This window comes from Arabidopsis lyrata (genome assembly GCF_000004255.2).
Source record: "Arabidopsis lyrata subsp. lyrata unplaced genomic scaffold ARALYscaffold_8, whole genome shotgun sequence".
Lineage (NCBI taxonomy): Eukaryota > Viridiplantae > Streptophyta > Magnoliopsida > Brassicales > Brassicaceae > Arabidopsis > Arabidopsis lyrata.
In genome coordinates this window covers 3,252,282-3,278,796 of record NW_003302548.1, presented here as the reverse complement: position 1 = coordinate 3,278,796, position 26,515 = coordinate 3,252,282, and the positions used below count along the sequence as shown (strand labels likewise).

General features: G+C 35.1%; 7 protein-coding genes across 10 annotated transcripts; 3 read left to right on the top strand and 4 right to left on the bottom strand.

Annotated features, from left to right (window-relative positions):
* The first annotated feature begins 1,859 nt into the window (after positions 1-1,859).
* LOC9299646 (small nuclear ribonucleoprotein-associated proteins B and B') lies at positions 1,860-3,629 on the top strand. The gene is made up of 2 exons (XM_002865315.2): positions 1,860-2,665; positions 3,320-3,629. The coding sequence occupies exon 1, from the start codon at positions 1,891-1,893 to the stop codon at positions 2,659-2,661; it is 771 nt and encodes a 256-aa protein (XP_002865361.1). The 5' UTR covers positions 1,860-1,890; the 3' UTR covers positions 2,662-2,665; positions 3,320-3,629.
* A 392-nt stretch (positions 3,630-4,021) lies between these two features.
* Positions 4,022-8,686, bottom strand: LOC9299645 (disease resistance protein TAO1). 4 transcript variants are annotated; one of them, XM_021026526.1, is made up of 6 exons: positions 8,596-8,686; positions 7,743-8,264; positions 7,075-7,630; positions 6,529-6,987; positions 6,122-6,430; positions 4,210-6,001 (listed from the first exon to the last, which is right to left on the bottom strand). In XM_021026526.1, the coding sequence occupies exons 2-6, from the start codon at positions 8,096-8,098 to the stop codon at positions 4,502-4,504; spliced, it is 3,180 nt and encodes a 1,059-aa protein (XP_020882185.1). In that variant the 5' UTR covers positions 8,099-8,264; positions 8,596-8,686; the 3' UTR covers positions 4,210-4,501. The 4 variants fall into 4 exon arrangements, with proteins under 4 accessions (XP_020882189.1, XP_020882185.1, XP_020882179.1 ...); XM_021026530.1 differs by lacking the exon at positions 8,596-8,686 and adding an exon at positions 4,022-4,194 and having other exon boundaries at positions 4,544-6,001; positions 6,529-7,630; positions 7,743-8,297; XM_021026520.1 differs by having other exon boundaries at positions 6,529-7,630.
* On the bottom strand, positions 8,390-10,673 carry LOC9301435 (probable ribose-5-phosphate isomerase 4, chloroplastic). Its single transcript, XM_002863522.2, has 9 exons — positions 10,378-10,673; positions 10,135-10,262; positions 9,762-9,831; positions 9,572-9,679; positions 9,392-9,487; positions 9,239-9,295; positions 9,029-9,146; positions 8,890-8,956; positions 8,390-8,806 (listed from the first exon to the last, which is right to left on the bottom strand). Exons 1-9 carry the CDS (start codon positions 10,525-10,527, stop codon positions 8,728-8,730), a joined length of 873 nt encoding a protein of 290 aa, XP_002863568.1. The 5' UTR covers positions 10,528-10,673; the 3' UTR covers positions 8,390-8,727.
* A 669-nt stretch (positions 10,674-11,342) lies between these two features.
* Positions 11,343-13,430, top strand: LOC110228644. Its single transcript, XM_021026540.1, has one exon. The coding sequence runs from the start codon at positions 12,142-12,144 to the stop codon at positions 12,976-12,978; it is 837 nt and encodes a 278-aa protein (XP_020882199.1). The 5' UTR covers positions 11,343-12,141; the 3' UTR covers positions 12,979-13,430.
* A 2,370-nt stretch (positions 13,431-15,800) lies between these two features.
* LOC9299644 (subtilisin-like protease SBT2.3) lies at positions 15,801-19,482 on the top strand. Its single transcript, XM_021013661.1, has 10 exons — positions 15,801-16,368; positions 16,455-16,614; positions 16,690-17,087; positions 17,165-17,260; positions 17,351-17,423; positions 17,512-17,794; positions 17,878-18,209; positions 18,283-18,553; positions 18,617-18,898; positions 18,978-19,482. The coding sequence occupies exons 1-10, from the start codon at positions 16,130-16,132 to the stop codon at positions 19,391-19,393; spliced, it is 2,550 nt and encodes an 849-aa protein (XP_020869320.1). The 5' UTR covers positions 15,801-16,129; the 3' UTR covers positions 19,394-19,482.
* On the bottom strand, positions 19,391-19,905 carry LOC9299643. The gene has a single exon (XM_002863521.2). The coding sequence runs from the start codon at positions 19,854-19,856 to the stop codon at positions 19,500-19,502; it is 357 nt and encodes a 118-aa protein (XP_002863567.1). The 5' UTR covers positions 19,857-19,905; the 3' UTR covers positions 19,391-19,499.
* Positions 19,906-21,923: 2,018 nt separating this feature from the next.
* LOC9301433 (CASP-like protein 1B1) lies at positions 21,924-23,392 on the bottom strand. The gene is made up of 3 exons (XM_002863520.2): positions 23,069-23,392; positions 22,861-22,984; positions 21,924-22,351 (listed from the first exon to the last, which is right to left on the bottom strand). The coding sequence occupies exons 1-3, from the start codon at positions 23,272-23,274 to the stop codon at positions 22,094-22,096; spliced, it is 588 nt and encodes a 195-aa protein (XP_002863566.1). The 5' UTR covers positions 23,275-23,392; the 3' UTR covers positions 21,924-22,093.
* Positions 23,393-26,515: the final 3,123 nt, after the last annotated feature.

Here is a 26,515-nt window from a genome sequence, read left to right as displayed (position 1 = left end):
TAACAACATTAATAGTTTCTTAATTTGTGTGCATATAGTTAAAACGACAACTATTCGAAAACGGAGGGAGTATTTTTTACATTTTTATTCATAAGTTGTTATAACTTTAAGACATAGTTAATTTTATGTAATAATTCAAATTTTTGAATATATTATTATAATAATTTAATATATAAACACAATCAATTATATTTGTTGAAAATGAGTTCTCCGCGATGTCGCGGGGTTCATAACCTAGTTAGTATAATAGCATCATTGTAGGCATAACCCATTCTGTATAGGCCCAAATTGAAACAAAGCCCAACAAGAAGGAAGTCTCGTGCTTCTTTCTCGAATAAAACCCTAGAGATTCCCTCTCTTCCCAATTCCACCACTCAATTCTCCGGCGTATTCAAGTCGCCGGCGAAAATGTCGATGTCGAAGAGCTCCAAGATGCTTCAGTTCATAAACTACAGGATGCGAGTAACGATCCAAGATCAGTTGTTATTTATAGGGGAAGAAATGAGCTATGGTGGTACTAATTGTATTTGTCTCCATAAAACGTCTTTCAAATGTACCACAATTTTAGAAAATCCTAGCAAATGTACCACATTGCAAATCAATTTAGCATCCATACCACTTTTGGTATTTGTGTGGTAGAAGTTGGACGATTTTACCCTTCTGCCTGCGTCAGGAATGTGTCAGGGGAAGAAGCTACAGTGAGACGCCGGTTGGGAAACGGGGAGCGACTGTATTAAATGGATGTCTCCAGATCTTGTCCCCGATTGAAAATTCTCTATTGCGTCTATATATTGTCCTCGATTTCATCAGCTTGCTCTATTATCATGAATCTCAGATGATATGGTTTTACCAGCCTGCAGAGATCTGGATTTACTCGGGGACAACATCTCTTAATTATCCATCGCCAGATGATGTGGTTTTACCAGCCAGACATCTGGATTAACTCGGGGACAACTTGATCTTTATTTTATTCTGCCAGAGAGCCGAAGACGAAGATCTGGATTTACTCGGGGACAACTTTGTTTTACCAGCCAGAGGGACGAAAACGGCTACCAATGCGCCAGGAGAGAGAAAAAGGATGGCAAAAATTTCGGAATGTCACATCAATCATAGTTTCTTATCTCACCAGTTGGAGGGTAAAATGGTCATTTTACAAACACAAGGTGGTATGAATGATAATTGGAATTCAAATGTGGTAGAAGTGAAAAAGTGGTACCCAATCTAATTTTTCCTTCTTATTTTCTTATTGAATGAGAAGTTACTAAAATTAAAAGAGAGTTCACAGCCACCTTGATGAGACAATTGACATTAATAAGAAAATATTAACTATTTAGGCTATTGATGACAAAGGAAATGATATAAATATATAACCGGAATAGGTGAGAGTTTAGTTTAATCCAATAAATCCGGTTAATATTAATCCTTCTGTTTTGATTAGATTTTTTGTTCGTTCCTCCTTCTAAGTTTCAAGCAAAAATGCTCTTTTGATTAGAAGACAATAATATTTTAAAATAATTTCATAGTTTCAACGCACGATTTTTTAAAAGAAAAAAGAATACTAAATTTTTCGATCTCTTACAAAAAAAAATCATTAAAAGTTTTTGCAAAGAAAAATAATAAATTTTTAAATTATTTACATATAAACTAATCTAAGAAATGGTGAAATGTTTTTTTTAATAACAAAAATTACCAAATTAGTATAATAGCATCATTGTAGGCAATACACCAATACACCTATGTATGGCGTAACCCAATCTGCATAGGCCCAAATTGAAACAAAGCCCAACAAGAAGGAAGTCTCGTGCTTCTTTCTCAAATAAAACCCTAGAGATTCCCTCTCTTCCCAATTCCACCGCTCAATTCTCCGGCGTATTCAAGTCGCCGGCGAAAATGTCGATGTCGAAGAGCTCCAAGATGCTTCAGTTCATAAACTACAGGATGCGAGTAACGATCCAAGACGGACGTCAGCTAATCGGAAAATTCATGGCGTTCGATCGTCACATGAATCTCGTTCTCGGCGACTGCGAAGAGTTTCGAAAACTTCCTCCGGCGAAAGGTAGTAAGAAGACGAAAGAAGATAGAGAAGAGCGTCGTACGCTTGGTTTGGTTTTACTTAGAGGAGAAGAAGTGATTTCAATGACTGTCGAAGGTCCACCACCACCGGAAGAATCTCGCGCCAAATCAGGATCTGTAACCGCCGTTGCTGGTCCCGGAATCGGTCGTGCTGCTGGACGTGGTGTACCTACTGGTCCATTGGTTCAAGCTCAGCCTGGATTATCTGGTCCTGTTCGTGGAATTGGTGGACCTGCTCCGGGAATGATGCAGCCTCAGATCTCTAGACCACCGCAGATTATTCGTCCGCCAGGACAAATGCCGCCACCGCCTCCGTCTGGTTTTACTGGTCAAGGAGGTCCTCCTCCACCTTATGGTATGAGACCACCGTATCCTGGTCCACCACCGCCTCAATATGGTGGACAAAGGCCAATGATGATTCCTCCGCCTGGTGGTATGATGAGAGGACCTCCTCCACCTCATGGGATGCAAGGACCTCCTCCGCCTCGCCCTGGAATGCCTCCACCGCCTGGTGGTGCTCCGATGTTTGCTCCGCCTCGTCCTGGCATGCCGCCTCCTCCGCCAAATCATCATAATCAGCAACATTGATTAGGTTCACGCTTTCACTGAGTTTTTTGAAGGATACTTGTTTGATTGATGTTGAAAATTCTACCTGATTAGCCTTTATAGTTTATCTGGAATTTCTAGTCTACTTGGCCATGTGTGGTTTGATTGAAAGTGAACTCGTCTTGATTAGCTTGTCCATGTTTAGTGACTGAATTCCATAACTAAGCTTGCTAAGTTTCTAGGTTGTTGATGAGTGCCTTGTTGTCAGTTGCTTTTCTTCTTGTGTTTCCTTGAGAGTATGGTCACTTTAAAAGCTTTGTTACTATCTTTAATTAAAGATTTGTAGAATCATCACATTGTGAATCCTGTAACTTACACACATAAACGCTCTTGCATGTTGTTTCCTTATTGCATTCCTAGAGGCATGAAAAACTCACACTTGGTTACGAAATTGATGAAATGCTCAGTTCACTTTTAATAATGTTTAGAATCTTTCCAACTAGTAGAACATCTATGATCCATGTTTAAGGTTCGTTCTTGAATTTTGGTTTTGGAAAGCTGTAGGGTTCATTAGCTATATCGGTAAAACTTGTGGATACATTTTGCCCTTGCTCTCTGTTGGCATATGAGCTTGGATATAATATTATTTATCTCTGTTTGAAAGATCTGCTAAGTACAATTTTCTCGATCTGGATTGTAGGAGTCACTTCATCTACTACGGAAGCCACATCCACATGATTGAGTTACCCCCTCGGCTAGTCATAGCGTTTTTCTCCCTGGAGCTCAGAGGATCGATGAGTTCATATTGGTGTTTTCTGTGGAAAAAGCAACTGATTTTAGAAATAGTGAACTTGTAGAAGTTACTGTCTTGCTCTATGAACTTGAGTGTATTACTTGTAATAGAGGCTCTCAATGGTTGACTGGCAATTTGGTTCTCGACATTTTAGGCTATGTTGTCGGTTATGTACGTAACAAATAACTTACAGCAGAGTCTCACACTGGTTCATACACCCACCATCCACTACACTTTTCGGCAAGTTAACACTCCTTACTTCAGTTTCTCCTGCAATCACCAAAGATGATCTGTAATGTCAAAAGCAGTGTACGGATTTGTGATACTGACAAACTAACATGTGAAACCCGACCGCTTGGTCTAAAACTTCTGTAGTAACAAACCGTTTTTTATTATGAGTTCATGTTCAACAACCCCATCGATCTTATCCAGGCTTACCCACATTAGCTATGGAATTTTGCTCGAATAATCAAACATTGAGCAATGTGCAGTTTCACTATGCAGAATGGAAAAGTCCCTCCTAAAGGGCTTGCAACTCCTACAAAATAAAATGACTCTCCATGCGATCGATTTAACCAAAACCCCGAGAAATTGATTTTGAAAGAACCAATTTCTCACCTCTGCCTCGCCTAAATACAAATCATCTTCCGCTTCAGCCATGGCAAACAAAATAAGACTGGAAAAAAAAAAGTTTTTAGAAGTCATTTTCAAAATTGATGTTTTTGAGTCGTACTGGTCCGGCAACTTAGATTTACAAGATCTTTTATTTCGATATGGTTGTTCTCCAGACAATATCATTTCTTAATACAATACAGTCAAGGATTGCTCAATGTTAAATTATACATATTCCCAACATCACATGTATAGTGATGATAATCCTACTAGAAAACACCACACAGAATGCACACCAAACTTGTCAAATTGACCAAATTTTAAAAGAAAATGTCTCATCATATAGCATTAAGAAATTCCAGCTCTTGTCATGCCACTTTCATTCTCTAGTTGGCTCCCCCGCCTAACTTCAGTCTAGTGTTTGTCTCCGATCTCAATGACTGCAAAATAACAGCCTCCACTGCTTACCACTGAAGCTCATGGACATAAAGGGAGTTGGATTAGCCCGCATTCTCTTACCGCACACTTGTAGCGGTCGACTCTGAACTCCACAACGAACTCACTGGAAGTCACCACTAGTTCAAATTCAAATGTATACAGATTCTCCATTAAAAGTGGACCTTGAAGATGGCTGCTTGGTGTGTACAGAACAATGTAGCCATTTGGTTCTCGAGAAGTTACTATATTCATCCCCCAATGTGGCCATTTGTTTTGACCCTCAACTAGCAAGAGGCAAGCTTTAAATCTCAAAGATTTAAGAAGATACCTCTCGTTCAACTTCACTGTTAGAGAATCACCAGTAGCTCGGTAAGTGAAGTATGCAGGCACTTTTCCACCTGGTAATATCGCATTTCTACAAGTAGATGTCTGGATGATGAGATCTCTTGCTTCTTGATTCAGTTTGAAGCAGTTAGCGAAGTTGAGAACAATCTTCGGATTTTGAAAGGAGCAGTCTAGTCTCTCCACCAGAGACTCACAATCTCCTGCATCAAGGATTAGGGAATCTGGAACCACCGGGTGCGAGACAAGTTTTCTGCATTGGTTGAGTTCCAATTTAATATTGAGCCCTACCAAACTAGAACAACTACTGACATCTAAGTATGAGAGATTAGTGGCATTCCAGATGGAGGAAGGGAGCTCCACCATACTTGAACAATTCATAAGAGACAAACTTTGGAGATTAATGGCATTCCCAACCAAGGAAGGGAGCTCTTTTAGACTTGAGCATCCGTTAAGATACAATGATTGGAGATTAGTGATATTCCAAATAGATGAGGGGAGCTCCAGTAGATCTGAGCATCCATTAAGATACAATGTCTGGAGATTAGTGGCGTTCTCAATAGAGAAGGGGAGTTCCACCAGACTTGAGCATCCACTGAGAAACAATGTTTGGAGATTAATAACATTCCCAATAGAAGGGAGCTTCACCAGACTTGAGCATCCACTGAGATTCAAATCTTTGAGACGAGTTAACTTTAAAATAGAAGAGGGGAATTCAATCAAACTCGAACAATTCATTAGTTGCAATTCCCTGAGATTAGCGATATTTCCAACAGAGGAAGGGAGTTCCACCAGACTTGAACATCCATCAGCATATAATTTCTTGAGGTTAGTGGTATTCCCGATGGAAGAGGGAATCTCCAACAGACTCGAACAACCACTGAGATTTAACTCCTTGAGACTAGTGACATTCCCAATAGAGGAGGGGAGTTGCACCAAACTCGAACATCTATTGAGATACAACTTTTTAAGATTCGTGAGATTCCCAATAGAGGAGGGGAGTTTCACCAGACTAGAGCAACCAATAAGATCCAATTCCAGTAAATTAGTGACATTCCCGATGGAAGAGGGGAGCTCCACCAAGCTTAAACAATCTACGAGTCTCAATTCTTGGAGATTAGTGGCAGTAGAGAAATCAGGAAGCTCCTTCAGATTTACACAAAAACTCAAATCCATCCATTTGAGATTTCTAATGGGCTGTACAGAAAAAAATAAAGGCAGCATGAATACATTTTGAACATAGAGTAAAGATCATATGGCCGCAAACACACACATATACACTTTTCAACTAATTGGATAATAATAACAATGACTTACTTCATTTCCTTCCCACAACTTCTCAAGCATGCTGTCTCGCATGTTTATTTTGACAAGGAACTCAGGATTAAACTTGGAAGGCAAACATGTCAGTGGATAACGTTCCCAATGTAGTAATCTAAGTTTTCGAGATATATTGCTCAAACCTTGCGGTAAGTACAATATGTCGTGACATCGATCACCATATGGGTGGTGGAATCTTAAGAACTGGAGATTGCACATTCTTTCAAAGGCTCTTTCACTTATATTTATTACGCCCTCGATTACACCAGATAACTCGAGATCAATGCCTACAAGAGTTCTGGTACCCTGAAACGATCCAAAGAAATAAGCGTAGAGATGGTTTATTGTCAAATAAATACAATTCGTACAGACTAAGACAATGAAGGACATATTTTAAAACTTACTGTATCCTCGGTGAGTACTTCACAAATATCTTCAGCATCAACCAAAAACTGACGTTTCCCAGGCTTATGAATGGATTGTTTACGAATAATGTCTAGACCTAGTTGTACTAGCAAATTATGCATCTCTATATTTCCGAAGTTCAAAGATAAGAGAGATTTATCGGCTAAGATTTGGAGCCCTTGCTTCACATCCCCAAACTTATTTGCAAGAAACACTTCCAAAGTCTCAATCCTTTCCCTCCTGAAAAAACAGGCTATGTGAAGAAATAAATCTTTTTCTTCTTCAGCTAGGGAGTTGTAACTGAACTTCAAAACGCTCTCAATATCATCGTCAAGGCTGGTTCTTAACCTTGGTATTGATCTCGCCCACTCCTGCTTCGACATTCGCCGTAAATAGGATCCCATAACCCTTAGTCCTAACGGGAGTTTACCAGCAAGTGTTGTAACCGTCCGAGCAATCTGCTCAAAACCAACTTTAGGGGACTTCTGACCAAAAGCATACATGCAGAATATTTCTAGAGCCTCATCAGAAGTTGGAAAATCAACCTTGTAAATATACTTGATCCCATGAGCTTTTAAAAGTTTTAGATCTTGTGTTACGACGATAATGCGACTTCCAAGGCCAAACCATCGTACATCTTTCGCCATGGCATCAAGTTGTACTAGCGCATCGACGTCATCAAGAACTAGAAGAACTTTCCTGTCCTTCAACCTCTCTTGGGCAACCCCTAAATGAGGAACCACCATATCTTTCTGGTTAATCATCTGAGACAACAATTCTTTCTGTAATTGCAGTTTTGCGCTGTACTCATCGTGACAAGGTCTTGGATAACGTACTTTAATGTTGTCAATGATTGCGCCCAGTTGGAATTGATGAAAGAGTTTGTTATATAGAACCCTGGAGATGGTAGTCTTGCCAATTCCAGCAGGACCCCAAATCCCTATCATTCTCACTTCTTCCAGATCAAGTTGTAACAACGAAGTTATCTCTGTCGTATGAGCTTCAATGCCAACAAACTCATCAAAATCCTTTGATGGTGTAAAACTCAACACATCGGAGACATCTTTTGCGATTTTAATGATCATATCTGCTTCATTTTCCCTGAAAGTAACAATATTTATCAAACTTACAAATATTTATTTGGATTTCATATACTCGTACATATATACAAGAAAAGTATGACACGAATTATGCATTAGAGAGGAAAGACTACCAGTTGCGAGAATCCTCCCCGAGTATATTTGCAGCACTGGTCAAAGCTTGCTTCCATTTCTGCTTCACCTCCTCTGGTCTTCCAACACAAGTTTTTCTAAAAACCTTCCCAAAATCTCCCTTCTGCTTCCTCACATCAGATGGATCCACATCATAAAAAACGGTCATCACTGTTTGACCCAACTCTTCTCTGCATTTCATAATCTCCACCAATTCATCAAGACACCACTTCGAAGAACCATAGTTCCTCGAGAGCAAGATGATCGCGATCTTAGATCCTCTAATTGCCTGTAAGAGCTCAGGACCAATGGATCCTCCTCTCTTCATCTCATTATCAATGAATGGTGTGATACCCATTCTTTGAAACTCCTTCTGAATGTGACTGAGAAAGCCTTTGCGGACATCTTCCCCACGGAAACTCAAGAAGACAGGGTGCAACCAATTTTGAGACAAAGAAGAAGGGGGAGATGAAGGAGGTAGAGAAGAAGGAATATTTTTATTTCTTTTACGAAATCTGAATATTCTATAAACCAAGAAACATGAAGAATCCATTAGTATGATAGAAAGTCGATCAAGATCACAACGCTTTTTTCAGAGCTATGAGGAGGAAGAATTAACAAAGAAGCTTTGCACATGTTGACACTTGACTTTATTAAAAGAGAATGTTGACATTAGCAAAAGAGGAAGGTTCATGGATGTTTCCTACCACCAAATATAATTATTTAATGATATTTTCATGGAAAATTTGTGGTAAACTACATCACTGACCCCGTAAATAGGCTCTGATATAATCTTAAGACTTCCAACGTATAACATAACGACTGAATTCTATAATGAGTACAATCAATATATACCTCTATATTCCTTGATTGTTGTTTGGAATGAACTGATTATAGAAAAAGAACTTGTAGAAGTTACGGCATTGCTCTTTGAACTGATTAGGTAATGTGTGAAACGAACTACTTCTGCAAAGTCTATCCATAGGTTCATACACCACCCTCCACTGCACTGGTCTGCAAGGTAACACTTCTTACTTCAGTTTCTTCTGCGATCATCACCGTGCATCTGCAATGCCAAAAGCGGAAAACAGATTCTTACTGTTGACCAGTGACATACTAAAGCTGACTGCTTAATTTGGAGAAACTAACCGAGTTTTGATAATTAGTCCATGGTCCACAACCCCATCAATCTTATCCAGGCTTGTAGCCACGTCAGCTGCAGAATTTCGCATTCATCAACTACAGAGACCATTGCATAAGTTTTAATGGTTACAGTGTTAGCTTTTACCGAGGCTTGGAATTGGAGTTGTAAATATAACATCAAGAATGTTGTGACCATCACTGGTAACTATAGGAAAGTCTCCTCCAAGAGGGCCTGCATTTTCTACAGAAGCTCTTCTCCACACCTTTTCCACCGAGCAAAATACAATGAATCAAACGAGAGTTGAAACAATCGATAAAACCAAAACCAGCATATATGAAAGAACCAGATACGAACCTCTGCATCACCTAAATACAAGTCATCTATCTCCTCAGCTATGGCCAACCAATTAAGCTGCAATCAAAGTTTCAAACAATCATTCTGATTTTCGAGTTTTAAATCATATTACCAAGGGATTAAAAAGAAGTTCATCGGTAGAAATTTGCTTACGGATTGAACTAAAACAGGAACAGAACCTTCAAGGCCGGCTTTGTATTGTTCTTCCTTTATCATGAAGACTGCCTCATCAGCTGCTTTTACAATAGACTGCATTGTTAATCTCTCTTTGTCAGCCCAAAGCTAAGCAATGAGTATTCAAAGACAGCAAAATTTACACGAAACTGCACTCGCCTTTTGTTTCAGAATATAATCATCTTCCTGTGAAATTCTCCGTCGTCCAATAACTGCAATAAGTGTATTCTCTTCTACAGCATCAGCATCATGAAATGCAAAATCAATCTACAAAGGAACCACACTGCAAATATTACCCCAAGATGCAGAATAGATCAACCCGCTTTAGAAAACGCACGAAAGCGGCTACCTGAAAACCATCCCGGAAATATTCCAAAGGGATTCCAGACTTTGCTGCTTCACTCGCGCTTCGTGCAGACCTGAACAAAAGTGAGAACAAATCATCAAGAAGCCTACAAAAAATAAACTCGTAGGAAAATCATGAATTGAGAGAATAGAGAGAGAGAGATCAACAACTGAACAAACAAAAAGATTGATTCTTTATTGGATTCAAAGAAGATAAACAGCAGAACCGAAATCAAAAGACTCACATTGGTACACACACAACAGAATCATGATCCAGAAACTAATGAACAGAGAGATCAAAATAGAACGAACAAAAAGATTTATTCTTTATTGGATTAAAAGTAAATAAACATCAGAATCAGAATCAAAAGACTCACATTGGTACACCAACAACATTTTGTAAAGAACCAGAACGAAGTTGATGACCCAAATAACGTATAGCCATATCTGAAGCTTCTCCAGATCCTAAACCAATAATCATCCCACTCTTTACATATTTATCCACCTGAAAAAGTTTTGTAATCAAGTTTCAATCTTTCTTCAATTTTTATGAATTTCAACACAATTCAAACAAACCCATTTGAAATTGGGTTTCAAAGAACAAGCTTTTTAACCCTTACGGTGTGGTGAGCTGCTCGGAGAAGAGGAGAAACCTCCGGAGAAAGACTGGCGGTTACTGGAGGTACTGAAAAACGTTTGAAATTACGACGGCGCGTGAAAAGCACGGACGACGAGAGTGAAACTGGAGTCGATGCTGTCGCAATTACCATTTTTTTTTGGTTAGAACGATTTGAGTCACCGAGTTGTGACTGGTGACTCGGTGGTTTTTGCCGCTCCTATTATCCCCCGATCAATTTCGTGGTGCGTGTGGAGTATGAACTACGACGATATTACACGACCATTTTTTTTTTTTTTTTTTGAGAGATTACAAAAATAGACTAAATTTGTATATACAAAATATTTATGTTTATATAAATTAATAATTTAAAACCAACACCTAAATTCTAAGTTCTAAAAATTAAATTTTGAATTCTAAAAAACTTAATTTTAAATTCTAGCTATATAACTTCTAAGTTTTTATTTTTGTCAGTCTTTGAGCTAATCTCATCTTGATGATATTAACCTACATACTACATATGTAATTAAGATAAACAGCTTTTACAAATAATGATTTTAAGATACAGTTCTCTCCACAACATTCGGATCCACAATGGACGGTTATGCATGTATTACATACCTTGATGATTATGTTTTTCTCAAACGATTCTACACAGCCCCGGCCCAAAGAAAATGGAGACCTTTGGGCAAAAAAAATTTTTTGGGCCTTTTAGCATTATATATTTTTTTTTCTATTTTAAAATATTTTTTGGTATTTATTACTATAAAAACAAATTATTTTCAAAATTTTGGGCTTTTTCATTGTTTTTTTATAAAAAATCTGGGCCTTTTATATCTGATTTTGGGTTATATTAATTTTTTGAAATAAATATGGGCCTTTTTTCGGAAGTATTTTTGAGTGAAAAAAAAAAAGCTTTAGACGGTCGCACCCCTGCCCACCCCCTTTGAGCCGGGCCTGATTCTACATATACATGTGTAAGCTTATTCAGAATACAAGTACAATTAAATTATAATTAATAATAATAGTAATGATAATAATAATAAGGTACCTTGTAAAAGATGCATCCGGTTAATGAAAAGATCTATCCGACTTTGGAAAATCTCTCTTTTCTTTTTTCCATTTGGCCTATGTCTCTTTATCAGCATATGATTTACTTGGAAGATCATTCATGATTCACCATGAACCATGAAGAGCTCCCACTCTTTTAATAGTCTCTAGATCAAGTTTAACCTTTGCATTCACGAGTTTTTTTGCCAGATTTGGTCATCATTGTTACCTTTTTATTGATCTTTAATCTTCTCATTAGAAGAAGAAAGAGAATGCATTTGTAAAAACAAAAAGCTTGCTTTTCCTCTATGTCCCGATTATCAAGACCCTCCTTCTGCCCACTTTCTCCGGCGCCGGCAAAGCCTTTATTTGCCGGCGTCGAGACCCCTGGTTCACCGCTTTCCTTTGCTTCCCTAAGATCTCTGTTTCTCTTCGCTTTTGGCCACTTACTCAATCATCCCAACCTTTCCCCCTTAACTCCATGTCTGACAGCGGTAGTTTTGGTGCTAGAGCTGTTAGGCGGTTCCCGGCGACCCTCCTCCCTAGTCAATCTCTGCCCACGATTTCTCCATGGAATCTTAACCTCGAGGAGCCATCTCTTACCAGCGGTACTTCATCCTTCAAAGCTGAGACGGTTTGCTCCCGTTTGCTCAGACCTCACGAGTTTGGCTCTCTCTTGACCTCCATTGCTGCCCTTTCCCACCAGAAATAGCCACCGATGAAGAACGGCGGCGGTAACCTAATTTCTATGGATGTCCCTCGTTTGGACCATCTTTTTCGCCAGCTGGGCTTAGGCCCATTTCACATTTCTTCGAGGCCCAACTTCATAAGGTGTATTCCACTTTTACCTTTGCAAAAACCCAGGTTTGGTCTAAACATTCTTTTGTCCCTTCTTAGCAAATTTTTGTGTCGATTCAAGGAACCAATTGTTAGAGGACGTCGATTGGAAGCTAATCAAACATCATTGCTATTTTGGTACAAATTTTATCTGAGAACCTGGCCTTTAGATTCACCTAGGGGTATTACTCATGATTTCCAAAGCTTGAAGAATACTTTGTCTGATAGCTTCCTTTATCGAGGCCTGCTAGAAAAGTTGAGGAAGAACGGCATTATGATCCCGTCTCCAAGGAGCGGTGGTTACCGCATCTTTCTCAACCCTTTATCTCTGTATCCCCTGTTTACCGAGCTCATTCATGTACAAATTATCAACTTTAGGGATTACTTCCATACGCTCAATGCTTTGAAGCTTAGGTCTGGTTACTTTCTTTATGTGTTAAGCCGACTACAAGCTTTGTGTGGAATTCTTAATCTCCATGGAATAGCCCATGTGAGAGAGGATCCACCTGTTCTGTTACGGCTTTACACTCATATTTTGCGAACCCTGGTTTTAGCTTCCTCTGGTATCTTAAAGGACCATGGTCTAATGCTCTTAAACCCTCCCTGCGGGATCTTTGATGGTGGTGTTGGAAGCTTTTCCAATGACCACTCGTCATCAAGCTCTTCTGGCGTCTTCAAGCTATATGTTTTCAATACCACCTCGTTTTGCTATGTTTAGTCTAAGCTCAACTCTCACTCCACAACAATTCTAGCAAGCAACGTCAACCACCAGAGCACCATCACCTTTGCTCGAACCTTTGTCAAAGCACTACTTTGTGTAGTTCTTCTCGTGCCGGCGAGATTCAAGTCTTTGGCCCCTTCACCAACGCCATCTCGTCTCTTGACAGTGGCAATTTGTTCATCCATTGACTCGTTCTTGGAAGAATTGTCGATAAACTTTGACCTCACATGTACCAAAAAGCTTTTTAGCTTTTGGCTCAAAGCTCTCAAGGATCCTTTGTCGATTAACCTTATCTATCATTTTATCTTTCTTATGGTAACTTTGGGGTATGCCCCTTATTATTGTGCTTTAAACTTTGGGATATCAGATCCCTTCTATCTCTGTATTTGGCTTCTACTCTAATGGAATGAAAACAAATCTTTGTCCAAAAAAAAAAAAAAAAATCTTCTCATTTTTTTTTATTTGTTTAGCAATATCCATAGTTTTTTTATGGGTCGTTCTAGAAGTACAAAACTAGCCGATTGCGTTAGTCGGTTAGTGTATCTGCAAAAAAATATACAAACGATAAAATATAGATATGACATAACAAAAAATATATTAAATAAATATATGATAAAAACATTTTTAAGCAATGTCATAAAAAAAAATACAAATAAAACTTGATTACCTTCAATTTGCAAAAGAATATCTGCTAGAGATAAGAGACCGTGATTTTTCATCTAATAACTTATTTGTTGGTTTAAATGCTCTACAATATTCTTAGTATTTTTATTATTTCGATTTGATGCTACACAACTAACATGTCTCATGAGTATGTCTGCAAAAGAATAAAAAATACATAAATGATACCATAGGTATAAGCATAAATAATCTCTGACTTAAAAGATAAACAAACAAAAAATTTGATTACCTTCAATCAGCAAAGAAACATCTGCTTAAGAGTCCTTTAATTTTTTGATGACATACTATTAACGAAGGGATTTCTTCTTGTTGTTCAGAAGACAAAACAATTCTAGCCCATCTGACCACATATTTCCTATGTTAGATCTTCTTAATTGCTTTTTACACATATTCATAGGAAGTACTAAACAATGGAAATGAAATCTATGTAGTGTGATCATCATCCTTTTTCTCCCTTTCGGAAATTTTGGTCCAGAGTTTTTGTTGAATTCAAGACAACTTTGAATAATTTCTTGTTTAAAGTTCAAAGTTCGAGCAACGTTTATTTTGCTTCATTGGTCGCAAACAACTTCAAAGAGTTCTAATATTGTGGTTTAGCCCTAAATCTTACAATTTATCAACATGTTGTAGTCTAAGCCGGCTCTAAGTATAACAAGGCTACAAGCAAGAAGAAAAAAGGGCCTATGTTATTTTTATTTATTTCAGTGTTTTGTTGGAAAAAAAAAAAATGTTTTGACCTCATTCATGATTCAAACCCTTGAATTCTTAATGAGTCTTCACCATAATGAACCACTAGATTAAAGGAAGTTTAACTAATTAGAGGCCGAAATCAAATCATATTATTATCGGGCCGCAAGCCTATGCTTCATATGCATGTGGCAAGGGCCGGCTCTGGTTGTAGTGTTTATATTGTTCATTTTTTCTATAGCTTCATTGATATACTTACGGGTTTACATTCTAACAACAACAAAATGTCAAAAGTGCACATACATACTTAAATTTATATATATATATATATATATATATATATATATATATATATATATATATATTTTTAATGTATATACTTTTATTTTTTATTAATATATTTATTCAACAAATACCTAATAAATAATAATTATCTTATTTAGAGAATATATGATGTAAGTGTTGTAGCATCAGTTGAAGAACTGTTCTTAGATATTATAAGCTTTAATATTATTTTAATAACTAAGAACTATCTTCTTGTTTTACCGTTGCATATGCCCTAATGATTTGGTATGAGTTACTAACTTTAGTTTTGTATGTGACAAACTAATATGAACTACAATTTAAAGGTTTCATTATAATGATTTAATCATTGTAGGTTTACATTGCTAGGTTGGGTTATCAAATTGTTCTAATTAAATTATATTTGTCATAGAAAAAAGTTTAAAACCACAAACCTTGAATAAAATAAATATTATAACGATCTTTATATGATTATCTATTGGATCACAAAAAACTAAATGTAGTGATGAGTACATCCATCAAAAATTTTATTATACATATATAATTTTGATTAAAATAATAAAAATTAAAGAATAAATAAGTATATTCTAGTCAACCGTTAGAATTAAAATAAAAAAAATAAAAAAATATAAGACATATACTTTAGAGTTAGATGATGTCTCAATTGATTTTTTAACAAATGCAACAACATAAGAAACAAAGAAAATATTTAGGATTTTAGATTTTGGATATGGTGAATGAGAATGAAACAATGATTATTTATATAATAAAAAGTTAAGAAAATTGTCTAATATACATCTCGAATGAATAAAATTTGTCTAAGCCTTAATTCTAAAATTAATTCTAAAATTATTTAGATATATATATTTATTTATTGAAAGAAATCTAGAATTTAAGAGTCCCTTATTATTTTAAATCACTTTGGATTTTTTTTTTTTTAATTATTGACGATCCAAAGACGAAAACACTAAATAATTGCAAGAAAACAAAAAGGAGAGTCATTTAAGTTTGATCGCACTTATGAGTGTTCCTTTCTCCTCTACTTTAAACACATGTGGGAACCAAATTCTTGGTAACCACTCAATTTGGCTCAAAAATTTCAAGTATCCAATAAAAAAACAGTTTCGTATATATTCTCGTGAGATTATTCAGTTCTTCCTAATATCTATCTATCTATCTATCTATATATAACTATCTATATATGTTACATATATATACTAATATTATATAAATACGCACTCTTCTTTCACCGACCTCCGACACCAAAAAGGTGTCAATTCCACTTGTTCACCATGAGATGCTTTAATGGCTTCTTCTTCTTTTGCAGCTTTCTTTATTTTCCTTAAATTATCTTTGTTTTAGGTGGGGGTTTTAAGTGATTTCATGACTCATTCATTCTCTGTATAAAACCTAGTGGAAAGTGTTAAATCAAAACCCTTTTTTCCCACTTTCTTAATTTAGAAGGGAGACAAACAAAATGGGAAGAGTTATGTTGGTGAAGTTTGGGTTTTTATTACTTGTGATCTCTTTTTGGTTTTTGTCTAATAACATTTTGGGACAACAACAAGATGGTGATGATAATGAGGATGATGATTCTGCTGTGTACATTGTCACACTTAAAGAACCTCCTATTGTTCATCTCTTTGAAGAACAAGAGCTTAAACAAATTAGACATCAACACAAAAAGTCTAAATTTACACCAAAATTGAAACCAAGGTACTGATAAATTTTTATTCTTTTTGTTGTTACTAGATTCTCTGTTTAGCTATAGTTAAACCCTTTTTGAATTTTTTTTTTTGTAGGAACAATTCAAGGAAACGTCATGGGAAGTCAAAGATACCATCTGTTGCTCAATCTCATGACTCTTTCTTGAGAAAGACATTGAGAGGAGAGAAGTATATAAAGCTTTATAGTTACCATTATCTAATCAATGGATTTGCTCTGTTTGTTAGCTCACAACAGGTAAAAATCTTGAGTTCTTGATCATTGTGGGAATATATAGTCTTGAGTTTTTGTGTTTTGATTTGTTTTATTAAGGCTGAGAAGCTGTCAATGAGAAGAGAAGTAGCAAACATAGTGTTGGATTACTCTGTTAGGACAGCAACAACTTATACTCCACAGTTTATGGGTTTACCACAAGGAGCATGGGTCAGAGAAGGTGGATATGAGATTGCTGGAGAAGGAGTTGTTATCGGGTTTATCGATACTGGGATCGATCCGAATCATCCTAGTTTCAATGACAATGACTCTAAGCGTTCATATCCAATCCCTAAGCATTTCTCAGGTGTTTGTGAAGTTACACCGGATTTTCCTTCAGGATCTTGCAATAAGAAGCTAATTGGAGCCAGACATTTCGCGCAATCCGCTGTTACCAGAGGAATATTTAACTTATCTGAAGAATACGCTTCTCCTTTCGATGGAGATGGACATGGAACGTAAGTGTAACTATTGAATATATCATATAAAAACAGAGTTTGAAACTTATAGATTGTTACTTTGGATATATATGTAGACACACAGCTTCAGTTGCAGCGGGTAACCACGGAGTTCCAGTGATAGTTTCTAACCATAACTTTGGATACGCTAGTGGAATCGCTCCTCGTGCATTGTAAGAAAACAAAACAAAACTTGAATCAATGGTAATATCTTCACAAATTAAACTAGCTTTAACTTTTATGTTTTCGAACTTTGTTTACAGTATTTCTGTTTACAAGGCATTGTATAAGAGTTTTGGAGGTTTTGCTGCAGATGTTGTTGCAGCTATAGATCAGGTTTGCAAATCAAGAAACTATGTGATTAAAGATGTTAGCTTTCTTTTTCAAATTTGAAGATATTATATATTTGTTGTGCATTTTTTAGGCAGCTCAAGATGGAGTAGATATATTAAGTCTATCAATTACACCGAATCGAAAACCTCCTGGTGTTGCCACTTTCTTTAATCCTATCGATATGGCATTACTTTCCGCTGTAAAAGCCGGAATTTTTGTAGTCCAAGCTGCGGGAAATACCGGTCCAGCGCCTAAAAGCATGTCTTCTTTTAGTCCTTGGATTTTCACAGTTGGTGCTTCTTCTCATGATAGAGTTTACTCCAATTCTTTAATTTTAGGAAACAATGTAACTATTCAAGGCATTGGATTCGCAAGTACGTCCTTACCATCTCAAACTATAACTTTCAATGTCGTCAAGATTTCGGATTTGTAACTTGTGTAATTTGTTTCTTTATAGTTCCTACGGATGATGGAAAGATGTACAAGATGATCTCTGCTTTTCATGCCTTGAACAAAAGTACTTCTGTAGATAGAGATATGTATGTAGGTGAATGTCAAGATTATGAAAACTACGATCAAGATCTTGTCTCGGGGAATCTTCTGATATGTAGCTACTCTGCTCGTTTTGTTCTCGGGCTTTCGACTATAAAACAAGCTTTAGATGTTGCCAAGAATCTATCCGCGATTGGCGTGGTATTCTATATAGACCCGTATGTTCTTGGTTTTGAGATCAATCCAACACCGATGGATATGCCTGGAATCATAATTCCATCTGTAGAAGATTCTAAGGTGAGAACATAAAAGCATTTGTTTAAAGGTTTATACACAGTTTCTAATGATCTAAAGATATGTTTTTATGCAGATTTTACTCAAGTACTATAACTCTTCTCTACAAAGAGATGGAACCACCAAAGAAATTGTTAGTTTTGGAGCGGTTGCCGCCATTGAAGGCGGTTTAAATGCTAACTTCAATAATAGAGCTCCCAAGGTAATGTATTACTCAGCAAGAGGACCTGATCCTGAAGACAACTCTTTTAACGATGCAGACATATTAAAACCGAACCTCGTAGCTCCTGGAAACTCTATTTGGGGTGCTTGGAGTTCTGCTTCAACCGATTCAACCGAGTTTGAAGGTAAAAACAGAGGATTTTTCTATGAAATCAGTAACTTTCGGATTAACGGTTTGTTCTGTTTAGGTGAGAAATTTGCGATGATGTCCGGTACAAGTATGGCTGCTCCTCATGTAGCTGGTGTGGCTGCATTAATCAAACAAACTTACCCGCAATTTACTCCTTCACAAATTGCATCCGCGCTTTCAACAACTGCTCTTCTTAATGATAATAAAGGCGGTCCGATAATGGCTCAGCGAACTTATTCCAATCCCGATCAAAGCCTCTATACCGCAACACCGTTTGATATGGGAAGCGGTTTCGTTAATGCAACCGCAGCTTTAGACCCTGGTCTAGTATTCGATACAAGTAAGTGTGTATTAATATTGGCTCACACAACTAAAAGTTTGATATTTTAACTCAAAATGTATTCTTTTTTCTTATGTAGGTTTTGAAGATTATATGTCATTTCTTTGTGGGATCAACGGCTCGGATCCGTTGGTATTCAACTACACCGGATTTCGCTGTCCCGCTAACAACACAACAATCAGTGGTTTTGACCTCAATTTGCCATCAATTACTGTATCAACACTTAGTGGCACGCAAATTTTCCAAAGATCAATGAGAAACATAGCCGGAAATGAGACTTACAATGTTGGTTGGAGTCCTCCTTATGGTGTTTCAATGAAAGTATCACCTACTCAATTTTCTATAGCTATGGGAGAAACTCAAGTACTTAGCGTAACCCTCACGGCGACAAAGAACAGTTCCAGTTCTAGTTTTGGTAGAATCGGATTGTTTGGAAATACAGGACACATTGTTAATATTCCTATAACTGTCATAGCGAAAATCGCTTCGAGCTGATGAATATCTTTTTCGTTATCCATTCAATTGTTAAAACGTACATTTTTATTTGATGCAATTTAAAACCATAGAAATGTTTTCAAACACAAGTCAAGAACTCCAATCTTCAAGCGTTTCCTCCATCTTTGTTGTCTTTGCTTGGGGAAGAAGGTAACTTTACGGATTCCTCTTGAGCTCCAGATGGGTTTGTTGGAATATTAGGGTTAACCATAGTGAAAGGTGGGTACTTTGGGAATGGCCAGCCCTTTAATGGAAACTTGTGACTGAAGAATCCTGCAATCATGGATTTTGCACTTTTAGAGTCGATCTTGCTCATTGAAGACGAATCATCCATTAGGGTTTGAGCTAATTTTGGTTCTGATTGCAGTTTTGGGCCACGGAGTGAGAATGCAGGTCGGGAACTGAAGAGGAAGAAAACGAGAAGAAGTAAACAGAGAGAAGAAGCCTTTGAGATTTTCGACATTGTTGCTTTGGTGGTTTTTGAGCTCTTGTGTGTGTTTTATGGGGTTTGTTGATAATCTTATATATAAGTGGTGCTTTTTGAGTTTGTTGTAGAAGAGATGTGTTTTTAACGTTGGGATTCTACTTCTTACCTAAACCAGTAAAGGTTCATGATTTGAGCATGACCATGAGAGATGATTTATGGGTTTGTTGTTCATGTTTTGGTTGACAAGAACCAAGCTTCTGGCTTTGTTAGCAAAAAAGTATCAAAATCTTTATAAACAAATCGAAAAAAAAGGCCAAAAAAATATCAACAAAGAGAAAAGAATGATTATCCATTGACAAGGACTAAATTAGAAAAGAAAGATAGTCCGATTATTATTTTCCAAAAAACAATATAAAAATGGTAACACATGAACGATCGTTGTAAATTGTTTTGTAATTTTTATTTTTACAACAATGCATTATGCATGTTAAGGGGGTGTTGATACAACGACAACACTATCACAAACTATTATGCTATGTGTCATCGTTTGTTGTGAAACAATTTTGGTTTTCTGATTTTGGCGAAATGTGTCTTGAGTAGGCTAGGACTTGGTAATTCAAATTTTGAGATTCTTATTATCTGACTCAAATGTTTACTAGTTATGAACATAAAAATTACCACCAAAATCCTAAAATCTCAATAATACCGCAACATTTACGTTTTTCAAATGTTCTTAGAAACTAGATTTGAACCCGCGGTGTACCGCGGGGCTATAATTTTTTTTAAAAAATCTAAATATAATTAGTTTTGTTTATTAATAGAGAGTATAATAAAATATTTCGACCTATTTTATAAATGTACCATCCATATATCTATATTAATAATTTTGAGTATATTAATTGTGTTTTAGGTTTAAATGGTATATCTATATATACACTTAAACGACATTTGGCTTTCTTCTTCTTCTTGCCTCAGTTTAGGAGAAAGATTTTTCTTGCGGTACACCGCGGATCTATTATTTTTTGTAAAAAAAATTTCTCCTTAAACTTCAAAATCTAGATTTTACCCCGCGGTACACCGCGGGTCAATTTTTTTATAACTAAAAAATTATTTTGCAAAATTTTAAGTTGTATTTGTTTTGTTAATATTGTTTATTTTGTTTAGTGTTTCTGATTTTATAATTAAATTTTGATTTTTAATTCTAGGATTTCATCCATAGTATATTGTTTAATATTAATATTGATCTAAACCCGTTGCACCATATAACCCCGTCCCGTAAAATTAAACATCATTTGTTATTTTTTTTGAATAATATTTTTATCCACTACGGGTTGCAGGTTCATGCGAATAAGCCCGTAGAGAGTTGCGGGTTTGCGGATCCACCCGCCAAAAGAGAAGCTATCTTTTGAAACCCTTTGTTTTGTTTAGAGGTTTTAAGAAAATATAAATATCCCTAAAAAATAATTTTCATTATATGAAAAAAAGAAGTAGAAGAAATTGTAGTATCAACATTCCCGATTTTTACATCACTTTTTTTTTTTTGTCATCTGGATTTATTATTTATTACAAATTCTGAGAACTGTTACAATTAATTTTTTTTTTGCAGATAAAAATCAGAAGTTAACTAAGTCGAGATTTTTAAAAAGATTGTGTAGAGATTTTTGGTAAATTGTTGAGAACATATTTGATTTCAGAATCTTTACTTAAATAGATAAGGAAAGATTTTGTAGAGACTTTTGCTAAATATATGAGAAATGAATTTCAATTAAAAATCTTTACTTAAATAAAACAAATCTAAATAATTAATGCTAGTGGCATGTCATTGTAAATACTTCTCAACTTCAGGATCCTAAATGATTTGGTTTAGGGTTTAGGTATATATATATATATATATAATAAAGCCGGTATTTATATATATAGTAATTCATGTATAGAGAAAGTAACATATTCAAATAGTTCTGACAATCTCACCAAAAAAAATGTATATGGACAAAAATTTTAGTAGATATATCCTTTATTTCCAATTTTACCATAGAATTATGATATCCATAAAAAAAAAAGAATTATGATATCTAGTAACCCAACCGTAGTCGATATAATGGATTTAAGAATAAACACGGAAGAAGAAAGTTTTACTAAGAAGAGACAAAGCAAATGCTTAGAGATGCTTACACAATCTGATAAAATCACTCAAGAGACACACCAAAACACTCAAGAAGACACAAATAAGTAAGAAAAGAAAAAACAGGGGAACGAGAAACGTGTGTATGTTTTCAGGGGACGACGGAGGGAGATGCGGTGGTGGAGCAGCATTTATTTTGTTGGGCGAGACGAGAGATTGACGCGGCGGAGATAATGAGCATAAGGATTACTCCGGCGAAGGCGGCTATTAATGCTCCGGCGCCGTGATCACAGTAAGTGGCGAATCTGTCACAGATTTTGTCCCATCTCGCGTGTTTGTTCCCGTTCTTTCCTACCTCAGCCATGAACGCCGCCGCGTTTGCTGCCGCCGAAATTAGAGTCACATTTAGCTGTTTTTTCCGACGAGAAGAAGCCATAGTCAGCACAAATATGAGTCTACTGATTAATTTTACTCATTAAATTAACAATTAGTGTCAACTACAACTAATATAAACCATACAAAAAATTTAAACCGAGTCGAATCTAAACATTAAGCTTTAATTTAGCAATTAATCGATTAAATCCGAAACTCCATAATTTTTTCTAAACTCATTCTCGAAAATATATATATTGTAAAATGTTCATGAAATTAAAATAATAATAAAAAATTCATGAAATTAAAATAAAATAATTGTCTCTAAATTCTTCTAAACATTGTGAATAAACCTAAACTAAAAAATGAAAGAAATATATATATTAACATATAATTATCACTTTCAACTAGTTGGTCCTATAGTCTTCAACAACTAAAGACTTTCTTTGACAAAAAAAAAACAACTAAAGACTTTAAGATGCAAATTAGTAATATATACATATGAATGTTTCCCTAATACATATATGTATATATTTATATGTTTACCATGTCAAGAATGGCGACAGAGAGAAGACGAAAACCAGTGAACTCCATTTTCCCTCCAAATATCTGAAGAGCAATCATCAACAAGTTGTGGAAGCTCACCATTGCATTAGCCACTACGAAAAACCTTTTTTCACACACCAAAATGGTCAAAAAGATTAGTCTCAAAGTCAACATTTGGATTGTTAATTAAAGTGTTATTAAGGCTTACACAAAAGCTGGTGTGTGGTCGAACTTAGCAGTGAAAGTAGCTTTAATTGGAGTATTTCCAACTTTTCCCACAACAAAAGTCTCTGTCTCTTTGTTCAATCCCATTACAATGGCTGCAGATAACGTGGCTGAGAAGGCAAGTAATCTCAGCCCTAAGAGTATTTTGCAGCTCTTACCGCTCGTAGCAGCCAATGCGAGCTTTGCCATTGTTTGAACTTTGAAGAGAAATATATGAACAAATTGTGTTTGTGTTGTGTGTGTTGTGTAGAGTGTTGTGTGTATATATACATATTGAGGTTTTGAGTGTTAGTGTTTGGTCTTTTGTCTGACCATCTAACTTTTGGAGGGTTAATTTTAGGTTTTGGTGGTTGTGAAGATTCAGTGAAAAAGTTAGATTTGATTTTTTTTTTTTTTTTATTGTTTGTGGCAAGTTCACTTGCTCTTGGGTCAGTCTCATCTACCTAAAACTTAATCCGGTTTTGACTTTTTCTCTCTCCTTTTTTTGTTTGGAAATAGAAATTCAATTAGCTGATTGCATTTGTGTTTAGTGTGTAACTTTTTTTTAATGAACCTACAATTTCAAATTAAAAAATTGAACATTTAAATTCCAAAAAGGAAAAATCACAATATTATCTTTCGAAAAACTTAATTTCTAAAAAACAGAATATGAATTTTCAATGATTAATTTTTCTTTCACACAAACGCAAACTCAAAGGTAGAAATTGCAGTTGTAAAAATGAGAAAACCTAAACACCAAAAAAGTTTCTGCATTGATCTAATTTATTTATTTATTTCAGAGCTTATATTAAAAGCCAACTTATAATATCAAAGAGTGCAATGTCAAGAGGCTATTTACTTTTCACTAAAGTTTTTCAAAAAAATTATTGAGTCAACTTAAAATTGATGATTTTTTTTTATTTAATGAAATAGTTGGAAGCTGGAACTTTTTGATTGCCAGATCGGATATGTGCTTTTATTTCTTTCTCTTTTTTACTTTTTCCCAGAAAAAAATGTGAATCATATGCAATGGAAGAAATGAAAGCCTAAATATAAGAAAACTTCTCACATTGAGTTTATTTGTAATTAAGAGCTTATAATGAAATCAAAGTTCCAAACAGACACTACAAGAGATTAACCGGATAACATCACTAAATTGACCATGGTTTATAAACCAACGTGAAAAGTTAAAAAGGAAGCGATTTGGCGTCGGTTTAAAAACCGACTGTAACTTTTTATTAATTAAAGAAGCTAAGTGGGTGATTAGTTGGGTTGTACCTGCAAATTAATTGCTGTAAGATTTTGGCAGTAGCTGTTTTAACTGTAGCTGTAGATTTTTTTTGTTGTAGCTGTAGGATTTTTGTAAAACAAATTATGATTGGTAAATACTAATTTTGTATTGTACATTTTTACATATTAATTTTTTTTTATTTTCATAAATAATTTATAGTCAATATGAAAATAATATTAAATTTGGTTTAACAAAATGAAAATAATATATATTTGATATGTACGCAAATAATAATTAATATGTACAAGTACATGTATGAATAACAAAGATTGTATGCGTATATGAAATATAATATATAGTATTGGTTTTCTTAGTTTGGCGTATAGTATTATTATTTTCATTTGACTTCATAATATTATCATGTATTTAGTATTTAGTATTTACTATTCAATAGATATATACACAATATAATAAAATAAAATAATTTTTTTTCGCTACAGCCTTCCTACAGCCGAAATAATGAAGCTGTAGAAAATTTAGTTTTTACAGCCAAAACAAAAATAAAGGCTGTAAGTTTAAAAGTTAAAGTAAAGCATGATTGATGAATTATTAGGGCTGTAGAAAAAATTAGGGCTGTAAGTACTTTCTACAGCCCAACCAATCAAACACTAAGTCGTATCTTCAGCTGTTAGTGATGGAAGGAAAAAAAAAATTTATCTGTTCGTGGTTTGATTCCAAATCCAAAATGGTCTAACCGATCTCTCTAAAGTTTAGACATTCGAGCTCACATTGAACTTTTCACATACGAGTAAAAAGTTTATCTCTAGAGACCGGTTTAAATGGTCAAAACTGATACAATAACAAGAAGGATATGATAAAACATTACATCAAACTGTTTACTCGTATGTGAAAAATTCAATGTGAGCTCAAATGTCTAAACTTTAGAGAGATCGGTTCCATGGTAAAGATGGTGACACCTCACACAGAGCCGTACCAAGAACTTTTAGTACCATAGGCAAAATAAAAATACATAGTTTAGTGTTTAATTTATTTTAAAATAACTATCATATAAAAATTTAGTTTATTGTTTAATTAAGTAAAAAAAAAACTAAGTAAATAATTTATAAATAATTGTTGACAATACAAATCAAATCAAATATAAATATAAAAAAACTATGGTGTTTAATAAAAACATGTATTTTTAGAGTCTAAATAAGTATAAACAAAACTAAATATTTGTTAAAAATTGACTAATAAACAGAAGAAGATGGTTAGAAATAAAAGAGAGAAGTTAATGTGGTGGGAACAATAAACAAGTGCATGGACAGTAAAAAAATATATCAAAGTTTTAAGAAGAAACATGGGCTAAATATGCCTCCCTAAATTTTTTCAAAACTTTGATGCCGTAGGCGGTTGCTTCATTTGTTTTCAAATAGACACGGCTCTGACCTCACACCGCAGCAATGCTAATACAAATTACTAGACTACATGTTATTGTGAACCTAATTTCTAGTTATTTTTTGCTTTTGTTTTATATTTTGTTGACAATTTATTTGTAAGTTTAGCTTAAATTTTTGCAATAGATTTATTATAATTTTTAAAGTAATATAACATATTTATGTATTTTATTGATAATAAGTATTCAAATATTAAACCACATTTTACTTCTCTTATGGTCTTAAAACCCTAGACTTTGCTTTACGCATGAGATTCTCTACATTGACTGTTTAGAAGACAAAGAACAGAGTAAGTCCTGTTTTGAGGTGTGTTCGATTTGTTTCTATTGAAAATAAATAATAGCTTAGTTTGCAATTGTTATCTATTATTTGGGATCCTATAAAATTACAAATGAGAAATTTAACATCTATGCCACATTTGGCCCAATTATTTTTTTTTCTACTATATTGCAGGCTCATTTATCACTCATACCACAATTACCGTGTGTAATGACCATTTTGCCCTTCTTTTTATGTGTTCAAACTTTGGGGACAAAATTCATTGTTTGAGCACACAAAAGGAAATTTACATACAGTTGTCCCCAAAGTTTGAGTCTTCCACAATTTCATCTTATTTTTGAATGTTAGCTGGTTTTTGTCCCTTGATTTTAATTCATTGTTCTTCGATTTTAGTTCTCCTAAATTCTAATTGAGGTCTTTTCATTTTGTTTGATGTTTATATTTCGTTTGATTATTGTTCCCAAATAGGTTTATTGTCCCCCAG

What these genes read in the sequence shown, in the direction of transcription:
- LOC9299646 (XM_002865315.2), top strand. Translation starts at nt 1,891, where the DNA reads ATGTCGATGTCGAAGAGCTCCAAGATGCTTCAGTTCATAAACTACAGG.
- LOC9299645 (XM_021026530.1), bottom strand. Translation starts at nt 8,293, where the DNA reads ATGGATTCTTCATGTTTCTTGGTTTATAGAATATTCAGATTTCGTAAA. An exon ending in GGGGAGGATTCTCGCAACTG is followed by an intron (nt 7,631 to 7,742) that starts GTAGTCTTTCCT and finishes TGTTACTTTCAG; the next exon opens with GGAAAATGAAGCAGATATGA. An exon ending in AAGTACTCACCGAGGATACA is followed by an intron (nt 6,431 to 6,528) that starts GTAAGTTTTAAA and finishes GGATCGTTTCAG; the next exon opens with GGTACCAGAACTCTTGTAGG.
- LOC9301435 (XM_002863522.2), bottom strand. Translation starts at nt 10,527, where the DNA reads ATGGTAATTGCGACAGCATCGACTCCAGTTTCACTCTCGTCGTCCGTG. An exon ending in TGTATTTAGGTGATGCAGAG is followed by an intron (nt 9,147 to 9,238) that starts GTTCGTATCTGG and finishes TCGGTGGAAAAG; the next exon opens with GTGTGGAGAAGAGCTTCTGT. An exon ending in GGACTAATTATCAAAACTCG is followed by an intron (nt 8,807 to 8,889) that starts GTTAGTTTCTCC and finishes TTGGCATTGCAG; the next exon opens with ATGCACGGTGATGATCGCAG.
- LOC110228644 (XM_021026540.1), top strand. Translation starts at nt 12,142, where the DNA reads ATGAAGAACGGCGGCGGTAACCTAATTTCTATGGATGTCCCTCGTTTG.
- LOC9299644 (XM_021013661.1), top strand. Translation starts at nt 16,130, where the DNA reads ATGGGAAGAGTTATGTTGGTGAAGTTTGGGTTTTTATTACTTGTGATC. An exon ending in GATGGAGATGGACATGGAAC is followed by an intron (nt 17,088 to 17,164) that starts GTAAGTGTAACT and finishes ATATATATGTAG; the next exon opens with ACACACAGCTTCAGTTGCAG. An exon ending in CATCTGTAGAAGATTCTAAG is followed by an intron (nt 18,210 to 18,282) that starts GTGAGAACATAA and finishes GTTTTTATGCAG; the next exon opens with ATTTTACTCAAGTACTATAA.
- LOC9299643 (XM_002863521.2), bottom strand. Translation starts at nt 19,856, where the DNA reads ATGTCGAAAATCTCAAAGGCTTCTTCTCTCTGTTTACTTCTTCTCGTT.
- LOC9301433 (XM_002863520.2), bottom strand. Translation starts at nt 23,274, where the DNA reads ATGGCAAAGCTCGCATTGGCTGCTACGAGCGGTAAGAGCTGCAAAATA. An exon ending in GACCACACACCAGCTTTTGT is followed by an intron (nt 22,985 to 23,068) that starts GTAAGCCTTAAT and finishes GTGTGAAAAAAG; the next exon opens with GTTTTTCGTAGTGGCTAATG. An exon ending in CTGTCGCCATTCTTGACATG is followed by an intron (nt 22,352 to 22,860) that starts GTAAACATATAA and finishes CGGAAAAAACAG; the next exon opens with CTAAATGTGACTCTAATTTC.